Below are 10,149 nucleotides of genomic sequence, written 5' to 3' on the forward strand. Positions count from 1 at the left end.
GTTGGATCTATTGTTTCTCATTTCCCTCATTTAGCTCAGTCACACATGATGAACAAACAAATGTTTCCTTTTTGAGCCTTCATGCTCTGTGCCAGGGGACCTGCAAAGGGCTTTTCTAGAAACCACCTTTATGTAAAGGAGTTTTTGTTGTCCCTGGGGCACCTCTTATGGCAGCAGAAGTGTGTTAAAATACCAACTGTTCAGGTTTATCCAGCACCCCTGCACCACAGAGAACCACTGACTGCTTGAATTTCAAATGCTTAAAATAAAACTGGGAAGGAAGTGCTGGCCCTTGGTTTCAGTGTTAGCACAGCCCTGATTTGCATTCAGCCCTGGTCTCTGAGGATGTCACAAAACCAGCTGCTAATCTGAGTTTAACAATCCTGCACCTCCTTGCTGTGAGCTGGTGTCATTACAAACCACCACAGCTGGTAACTGTTCAATGGATTCCCCTGTCCAGGGGCAGCAGCACACAGAATTGATTTTGTTTTTTCCATTTGCCATCTCTACTCCATGTGGTTTGTCCATTGGCTGGGTTGCACCACATTTCCTGGAGCTTGTGGCAGTTCCAGATGGTTTTAGGGCTGGCCTGGGGCAGCTGTGCTTGGCTGAGCCCTCCAGCACCAAAACAAAACACCAGCTCAAACAAGAGGGAAGGGAAGGAGCTGAAATGAAAAGTGACCAACAAAACAAGAGAGGTGAGAGGCTGGGCTGAGTGCAGCCCTCAGGCAGTGCCCTGTGGTGTTTCCCTGCAGGTTGGCAGCCGCAGGGTGATCCAGTATGGAGCTGCCTTCATGCTGCTGCTGGGCATGGTGGGCAAGTTCAGCGCGCTCTTCGCCTCGCTGCCCGACCCCGTGCTGGGCGCGCTCTTCTGCACCCTCTTCGGTAAGGGGGCTGGGGCTCCTCTGCTTCTCACCATTGTGCTCCTGGCTTTGGAGGAGAGGACTTACTTACAGCTGGGTTTATGTGTTCAGGGATGATCACGGCCGTGGGTCTGTCAAACCTGCAGTTCATCGATCTGAACTCCTCCCGGAATCTCTTCGTGCTCGGCTTCTCCATCTTCTTCGGCCTCGTCCTCCCCAGCTATCTCAGGCAGAACCCCCTGGTCACTGGTATGTCCTCCTGCTCCTTCACAGCAGCACTGCTGCCTTGTTTCAGTGCTAGCACAGCCCTCATTTGCATTCAGCCCTGGTCTCAGGATGTCACAGAACCAGCTGCTGATCTGGATTCATGGAGAGTCCATCCAGGTGCAGAGTCATGCTGAGGGTCAGTGAGAGGAAACCCAAACTGTGGAGAAAAAACCCAAACTGTGCAGACAGTGAAGGTCCAGACAAGCTGTGTGTGTGTTCAGAGAATTCACTGGGAGGTTGAGACCTGCAGGCAATGTTCCACCTGGAGCTTTCTCTGGGTGCATTGTAGAGCAGTGGAAGGAGGCACTTCCCAACCAGGCTGAAAGAAAAACTGAAAGGGTGAATGTGACCTGGAAATAATGTTAAAAGATTAAGGGGAAACACCAAGGCAGAGTTTGGAAGGTGGGGAATTGTTTGGGGGTTGCAAGTTTTTGTCACTCAGACATGTTCTGAGTGTGAATTTTAATGTTAGTGAATTTCTTTGCAGACTGTTAATCCAGTTGTAGCTTTGAGGAGTTCTCTGAGAAGGTTTTCTGTTTTAATGTTCCCCTCACCAGTGGTCGTGCCAGTGTGTGTCACCAGAGATGGAGTCAAAGGAAATATTTCACTGCTTTGGATTTGTTTGGGGTTTTTTAAACAAAATATTAACTGACTTTTCTTTCCACTATGCCTTCAGACCAGGATTTAAGGGCATATCTGTCCTGCTGTGAGTGGTTAGAAAAGTAGATCCTTCAAGCTTTATGTGGCTAATGCAGTGTTCTTCCATACTGGGGCTGTGAATTGCCCCTTTAAAGAGTAAAGATTTATAAAAAGAAGTATTTCAGTCCCCACAGTTTCATAATCTGAACATTTCATTTTCCATTTCACGAGTTTCTGCTTAGTTCAGATTAGTTGTGTCTGCAGTAGGAACTAAAATAGCGTTTGGTGACATTTTTGTGAGCAACTGAGAGTCCTGAGGTTGCATTTTGGGGAACAATGTCCCGTGCTGTGCTTCTTCTGCACCATACCCACGTGGCTTGCAGATCCCTCCCTGAGCTCAGTGCTTGTGCTTGCTCTGGGTGTGGATCAGCAGGATGTGGGTGCCCAGAGCCCATCCAGGTTCTCCCTGTTGCTGCAGGAATTGCAGGCATTGATCAGGTGTTGAACGTGCTGCTCACCACTGCCATGTTCGTCGGGGGCTGCGTCGCCTTCGTCCTGGACAACACCATCCCAGGTGAGCTGAGTGCTGCTGCTGCTGCATCCCTGGGCCAGAGCAGGGGCTGCATCCCTGGGCCAGAGCAGGAGCTGCATCCCTGGGCCAGAGCAGGAGCTGCATCCCTGGGCCAGAGCAGGAGCTGCATCCCTGGGATAGAGCAGGAGCTGCATCCCTGGGCCAGAGCAGGGTCTGCATCGCTGGGATAGAGCAGGGTCTGCATCGCTGGGATAGAGCAGGGGCTGCATCCCTGGGATAGAGCAGGAGCTGCATCCCTGGGATAGAGCAGGAGCAGCATCCCTGGGATAGAGCAGGGGCTGCATCCCTGGGATAGAGCAGGGGCTGCATCCCTGGGATAGAGCAGGGGCTGCATCCCTGGGCCAGAGCAGGAGCTGCATCCCTGGGATAGAGCAGGGGCTGCATCCCTGGGATAGAGCAGGGCCTGCATCCCTGGGATAGAGCAGGAGCTGCATCCCTGGGATAGAGCAGGGGCTGCATCCCTGGGATAGAGCAGGGGCTGCATCCCTGGGATAGAGCAGGAGCTGCATCCTTGGGATAGAGCAGGAGCTGCATCCCTGGGCCAGAGCAGGGGCTGCATCCCTGGGATAGAGCAGGAGCTGCATCCCTGGGCCAGAGCAGGGGCTGCATCCCTGGGATAGAGCAGGGGCTGCATCCCTGGGATAGAGCAGGGGCTGCATCCCTGGGCCAGAGCAGGGGCTGCATCCCTGGGATAGAGCAGGAGCTGCATCCCTGGGCCAGAGCAGGGGCTGCATCCCTGGGATAGAGCAGGAGCTGCATCCCTGGGCCAGAGCAGGAGCTGCATCCCTGGGATAGAGCAGGGGCTGCATCCCTGGGATAGAGCAGGAGCTGCATCCCTGGGATAGAGCAGGAGCTGCATCCCTGGGATAGAGCAGGGGCTGCATCCCTGGGATAGAGCAGGAGCTGCATCCCTGCTGTGGGGCTGCTGTTCCACAGCAGCAGCAGGGTCCTTACACCTGCCTTCCCCTGAGAACAGCTGGAATCCTTCCCAGGTTAAAATTAAACCCCTAAGACAGCTGGTAAAAACCAAACCAGTCTCCAGGAGACAGAGTGAAATTGGCTTTGAGATCCAAACCTGCTTCCATTCAAGAGGAAAAATTTGCCTTGACTTCCAGTTACAAAATAAATAAGGTGTCTTTCACTTTTTGAGGAGTCTGGAAGTTCTTTGTGGCTGGAAGATCTTGGTGGCTGAGCCTTGATGGTTTCTTTCTTCTTTCAGGCTCTGCTTTAGGCCTGTGTGTTCATATAAAGATATCCATGGATATATAATAGATATATAGATATATAAATATATAGATACATAAATATATAAATATAGATTTATAGATATATAGATATATAAATATATAGATACATAAATATATAAATATAGATACATAAATATAGATATATAGGTATAGATACATATATATATAGATATGCAGATATATAGAGATAGATGTAGATATAGATAAATTTTCTTCTCCTTTTATTTTGATTTCTAGGGAGCCCTGAAGAAAGGGGAATACGGAAATGGAAGAAAGGGGTTGGTAAAGGAAGCAAATCCCTGGATGGCATGGAAACATATGATCTGCCTTTTGGCATGAACTTCATTAAAAAATACAGATGTTTCAGCTTCCTGCCCATCAGCCCCACCTTCATGGGATACACGTGGAAAGGCTTCAGGAAAAGCAGTAACTGCAGGAGTTCAGATGAAGACTCAGAAGCTACAGTATAGCCTTAGCTGAAATTATATTATCTAGTTGTAGTCAAAGATGTATTTGCAGTTTCTTGCTGATTAAGAAGCATTAAAATCTATGTTTTGTATATCTGCATTTAAATTCTGGAACCAGAGCTGAGACAGGTTTAAAAAAAAAAGAAAAAGAAAAAAAAAAAAAGCTTTTCCTGCTGTGGGTGGTGGGAGCTAGGTCTAGTGTCTCTGTGGCAAATGCTGCTGATTTTGGGAAGTTGTAGAGAGCTGTGCACCCAAGTCTGTTGGTTTGAAATGGTTTTAGGTGGAGGTGTGGAGGTGCTGCTGCAAACCTTTGGTTATTATGGTGATCTTATTGAAGCCCTCAGTGTTGATTATGCTGAGAAAACTGAACCTTGGAGAAGGAGAGGGGGAAAAGAGAGAAAAGGAAAACTATTTCCTTCTGATCATGTCAAGTCCCATAGATGCTGTTCTGCCACTCAGTGATTTGCACATTCCATGTTCTCAGCCCTGGAAACCGGGCTCAGCTGATGCTGGCAAATCCTGAGAGTTAATTCTGAATTATCTGTGATTTCAGTGGCACATCCAGTGCTCAGAAGGAAGTTTCTGGAATAACTCTGCCCTTGAAAACGTGGCTGGCTTGGCTAGCTCAGTGCTGCAGCAGCCACTTTATTTTACTCACAGCATTTCTCATCTTTGAACGTTTGCTTCCCCCACCTGGGGATTCCCTTCTGAGGCTGGGATGGGAAACCTCAACTCAGACAGGACCTGGAGGCAGCGTTTCAGTTCAGTGCCTGTGTCCAGCAGGATGTTTAATGGCCAGAAATGCTAATTAGCTGAGCAGCTCCAAGCAGTTAACAGTTGTTCCTGCAGGGAAAGCCTCGTGCTCCGAATGCTGGGCACTCCTGGCTTGGGGCTGAGCAGGGTTGGGTTTGTTTTTGCTGATGCTGCACAAGGCTCTTTCTTCTCCTGTTGTGGGGCTTCTCCAGAGCTGATTCCTGCTGGGAAGGGGGTTTGGGCCAGCAGAGACACTGCACCTGCCAGCCTCACCCACGGGTGGTTCACGGGTATTGGGTCCAATCAGGGCACCACTCAGATCTCTTTTTCTGTTCTGGAATAGTCTCAGCTCTGCTGTTATGTGGGTGTTCATGCTCATCATGCATTCATGATTAACAGTTTTATTCCTGTTTAATGTTCTTACTATTGCAAGTTAGTTTTAGACTTCAGTGTGGCCCCAAAAGCATTTTCAGCTGTGGAGATCATCAGGGAAATGTTGTGTAATGTAATTTCAAGGCCAGTAATGCTCTACGGTGCTTGCATTTTGTATTCCTGGAAAACTATTACAGTAGATCCTGTAACCCCCTGATCTATTTATCCAAGTTTGACTACTGGACAGGAGCACAGGAGCTCTGTTTTCTCTAAGTCTGCTCCCAGGGGAATTTGTTCTGGGTTATTGAAGCATGGACGGGTTGGGGTGGGGAGGGCAAGGACAGAGCTTGACGGGTCCGTGCTGAGTAGTGTAGAGTGGGAATGATTCCGTGGGTATCGTTCCCAGCATGCCATGGCTGTTTCCAGAAACTTTTATCCTGCTTTTCCCATGTCCAAGCATGCCTTTGTTCCTGCTTCCTTCGGGGAACTGTCAGTAGTTTGCAGTCTTGGTGTCAGTTGGACTCGAGAGCTGGTCACAAGAGTCGTTGTGTAGTAGACGAGGTTGGTTTGCCTGTGAAACAAAAGTCATTTTTGCTCATTTTTCAGTCTTTCCTCTCCAGGTAGTGAGGTGTTAGACACAGTTTGGGTGCAGGGGCCTCTGCTCAGTGGCACTAAGCTTCCAAATTCCCCAGCTTTCTGTGCAACCAAAGATGTGTGGCAGGTGTGGGAGGTTAAAAACACCCATGGGAAACACAGGCCATGACCTGAGGGGTTGTGGTGATGTCAGATGCCAAAGTTGGTTATCCTGTAAAAGTGGAGAAAGGGAGGAAAAAGCTTTTAATTTCCAACTAACTCCAGAGAGAGGAGGGGATGAGAGCAGAGTTTGTCTCTCTCACCCTGTTGAGGGAAGTCTGGGTGAGATCTCAGTGGAGATTGCCAAGACACTGAGAGTGCCAGGGCAGCAAATCCCAGGACAGCTCTCTCTCCTCCTGGAGCAGAGCCCCCTCCTTCCCACAGCACTCCTCGAGCAGGTGCACTCCAGTTTTCTGTTGGATTCAATTCTTTCTGTGTTTGTGCCCATTGCCCCTGGCCCTGGGAAGCAGCTGGAATTGGGGTCACTTTGGATCCCTTTGGTCAGTGGGACAAATCCCCACCTTTCCCAGGTGAATGGTGCAAGGTGAGCCCTGGGCTGGGGAAGGACACCTGGAAGTGCAGGCAGGGCTGGGCTGAGGTGGGACCAGGAGCTCCTGTCCCTCCCTGGGGCTCCTGGAGCCGTCCCAGGGAGAGCAGAGCAGTGCTTTGCTTTGGGGGCAAATCCCTGAGTTCAGCCTGGCTTTGTGCAGGTGCAGGGGGGATTTTGGACCTTAGATCCTTCTCCCACCTTCCCATTTCCTGATCCCCTTTTTTCCCCTGATCCCCTTTTTTTCCCTGATCCCTTTTTTTTTCCTTCTGATCCCCTTTTTTTTCCTTCTGATCCCCTTTTTTTCCTGGTCCCTGTTTTTATCCTGGTCCCTTCTTCTCCTGGTCCCTTCTGGGCACATTCCCAAGTGGCTGCTGTGAAATTCCAGGGAGCTGGGTGCCTGTGGTGGTAGAGGATGAAGCTGCAGGTTTGGGGAGCATTAAACACAAGCTGTGTGTGCTGGGGATGTCCAGGTGTTACCTGACTGCCAGTGCAATGCTGGATTTTCCTCTCTGTCCCTCCCTGCCTTTCCAACAGCCAAACTCCAACCAGCCAGGGAAGGTGGCAGCTGAGAGGTGAGTGAAGAGGCCATGAGAAGTTTCAACCAATTTTGAGAGGGAAGGGCAAATATTCATGGTAGAAATCTCATTTTGTCATATCAGAGATGGTATCAGTGTATACAAACAAAGTAACTTGGGATTTTTGTAATTGATATTCTCTTGTATTTTTTTTAGGTTAAATTAAGGGTTCTTGCTGACATGTTGAAACACATTTTCTAAAGCAAATACTTGCAAATTATGCCTAGAGAAATTTAGGTTTCGTAGCTGACAGCTATGACTGATTAACGTTGTCATATTGGAGGGACTTCACCACGTTCCTCGCTCAGAAAGCTCAACCTTTTCAACCCCAAATTTGCTTTTCTTGCCTTTTAATACTGACTTGAAATATGACAACTTGGTTTGTACATGAATATTGCAGTATTTTATTTCCATATATTAAGAAAATAACATTTCCACTCAGGATAACGGCGGCGCTTTTCCTGGGAGGGAGTGGTATGAGTGTCATGACAATGTCATGTGATGGTAGAATTTCTTCATTGACGAATCTATAGTGGTTGTGTATACTTTATTTACCCACGTTTGTGTTCCTACCCAAAACTGGAGGCTTTTGTTGTTTCCTCCCTGCTGAGCCCTCGGGGCTCCCGGGGCAGAATTGGAGAAAATCCCTCAGTGGCACCCAGGGAGTGCCAGCGAGTGTGACCCGTCCTTTCCAGCCCAAAGTGCAAGTCCTGCCCCTTTGGAACAAAGAGCCCTGCAGGCACTCTGGTGGCAGAGCCAGAGCCTGCAGCTTGGCTGAGCCCTTGGGTGCTCACCCAGGCGAGCAGCTGTGCCTGCCAGAGCCGCCGATAGACCAGCACCACCTTCACTGCTCCTTCTGGCCTTCTACAGAGCAGCTTCTGCTCCCTTCCCTTTCCTCTCTCAAGCAGGGGCACTGCGGTCACTCGTGTTTTGCAGCCAAGTCCCACTTGGTGCAGTTTCCCTGGTTTGGGGCTGTGCCTGGGGGAGGTGCCAGGGCTGGCTGGGAGTTGGGATCAGTGCTGGAGCCACCCGAGCGTCCTGCTGGAATTCCTGCTGGCTCCCTGCTGGATCCCTGATGGAATTCCTGCTGGAATTCCTGCTGGATCCCTGCTGGATCCCTGCTGGAATTCCTGCTGGATCCCTGCTGGATCCCTGCTGGACTCCTGCTGGATCCCTGCTGGATCCCTGCTGGAATTCCTGCTGGATCCCTGCTGGACTCCTGCTGGATCCCTGATGGATCCCTGATGGATCCCTGATGGATCCCTGATGGATCCCTGATGGGTCCCTGATGGATCCCTGCTGGGATCCCTGCTGGAATTCCTGCTGGATCCCTGCTGGATTCCTGCTGGATCCCTGCTGGATCCCTGCTGGAATCCCTGCTGGAATTCCTGCTGGAATTCCTGCTGGATCCCTGCTGGATTCCTGCTGGATCCCTGCTGGATCCCTGCTGGAATCCCTGCTGGAATTCCTGCTGAATTCCTGCTGGATCCCTGCTGGATTCCTGCTGGATCCCTGCTGGAATTCCTGCTGGATCCCTGATGGATTCCTGCTGGATCCCTGCTGGAATTCCTGCTGGATCCCTGATGGATTACTGCTGGATCCCTGCTGGACTCCTGCTGGATCCCTGCTGGATCCCTGCTGGAATTCCTGCTGGATTCTACTGGGCTGGGGCTGTGCAGGTGCACCCAGGTGGCCTCTGCCCTGCTGGGCAATCCTCGTGCTGCCAGTCCAAATAATTCCTGTGTTTGTCTGTTTAGAACAACCTCTGGTGTAACAAACTATTGACTGTTCTTAGGCGGTGGGGATAAATTCTGTTTCCTCCATGACTTTTCGTGACTGACTTTGGCTGTAAAACTTTTTTGTTCAACAGCAAAAGTTTATTTGGGGGAGGGGGGATGTTTGATTTTTTTGTTGTTCTAAGATGTGTAATTCTTTTATGGAGTTTTTTTATTATTATTCCTTTTTTTTTTCTAACATTGCTTCATTAAACAACTAAATATTTAAAAATGTAATATTTGGACCAGATGTTGTGAATAATAGTAGATAAAGCTATTTTATTCTGTATTTTTAAAGCTGTTCAGTATAAATAAACACAGGCATAGATGCAGCGTGGCAGTGTGGTGTCAGTTCCTTTGGAGAATGGTGGAATTAGAGGATCCTGAAATGGTTTGGGTGGGAAGGGACCCTAAAGCTCATCCAGTGCCATGGCAGGGACAATTCCACTGTCCCAGGTGATCCAACCTGGCCTGGGACACTTCCAGGGATCCAGGGGCAGCCACAGCTTCCCTGGGAATTCCATCCCAGCCCCTCCCACCCTCACAGAGAAGAATTCCTCCCTAATTGATTGATTTCTTCCCAGTGGATAATTAATTTCAGAATCCAGGTGGTGGCAAGACGCGGAGTTTTTGTAGCAGGTGCTGCCCAAAAGCACAACCCCCAAATTCCTTCCTGCTCACAGCTCTCATCCCACTGCTCCCACCATGTGGGATTCCTGCACTTATGGGGGAGAGGCAGCTGCCTGCCCATCCTGGGGTTCCTGCTCCTTCCTGGGGTTCCTCCTGGGATTCCCTGCCCATCCTGGGGTCCCTGCCTGTCCCTGCTCTCACTGAGGCACCCCCAGGGCCCCCTGTGTGTGGGTGAAGGAGCTGAGTGTCACCTGGGCTGTCACCACCTCTGCTCATCCCCAGCCCTTCCGTGACCTCATTTCTCTGCAGCAAATTCCAGGTTTGAGCCCAGAGCACCAGGGGCTGCCTGGGAGGGGTTGGGAGCTGGGAACACCTGGCTGAGGGTACCCAGCCCCAAGGGAGATGCTCCTGGCTTTGGGGACATGGGGACACCCCAGCACTGCCCCAAACGTGGATATGGCCATGGTGGAGTGGGGTGGGAGCTAAAACAGCAAAAAAAACAACAAAAAACCCCAAATCCACAGCGAGGAGCTGGGAGCAGCTGTGGGATCAGAGCCAGGGGAGCAGCTGTGAGCAGGGCCAGGGATTTCTGAGCACTCCAGGTTTGGGTCTGTGATGAAAACCTGATCCTAATCCTGGCTAATCCCCTGTGCTGTGGGGTCACAGCTCAGGCACTAATTGTGTTTTCTCCTCGTGTCTTGCCCGAATCTGCATCGACCCAAGGTGAGCAGATCCTGGGGCAGGATCTCAAAACTTGGGGGTTTTCACGTGGCCAAAACACTCCCA

At 50.2% G+C, this 10,149-nt stretch overlaps 1 protein-coding gene across 2 annotated transcripts in view; it reads left to right on the plus strand.

Moving 5' to 3' along the window:
- The window catches only part of SLC23A2 (solute carrier family 23 member 2), a 52,394-nt gene extending 43,329 nt beyond the window's left edge, over positions 1 to 9,065 (plus strand). For both annotated transcript variants that reach the window (XM_056508558.1, XM_056508560.1), the window contains exons 13-16: positions 756 to 885; positions 975 to 1,112; positions 2,248 to 2,343; positions 3,846 to 9,065. In XM_056508558.1, the coding sequence (XP_056364533.1) occupies positions 756 to 885; positions 975 to 1,112; positions 2,248 to 2,343; positions 3,846 to 4,078 (597 nt within the window). In that variant the 3' untranslated portion in view covers positions 4,079 to 9,065. The remainder of the gene's footprint in view (positions 1 to 755; positions 886 to 974; positions 1,113 to 2,247; positions 2,344 to 3,845) is intronic.
- Positions 9,066 to 10,149: the final 1,084 nt, after the last annotated feature.

The sequence above is a fragment of the Oenanthe melanoleuca genome, chromosome 22 (genome assembly GCF_029582105.1).
Source record: "Oenanthe melanoleuca isolate GR-GAL-2019-014 chromosome 22, OMel1.0, whole genome shotgun sequence".
Taxonomy (NCBI): Eukaryota; Metazoa; Chordata; class Aves; order Passeriformes; family Muscicapidae; genus Oenanthe; species Oenanthe melanoleuca.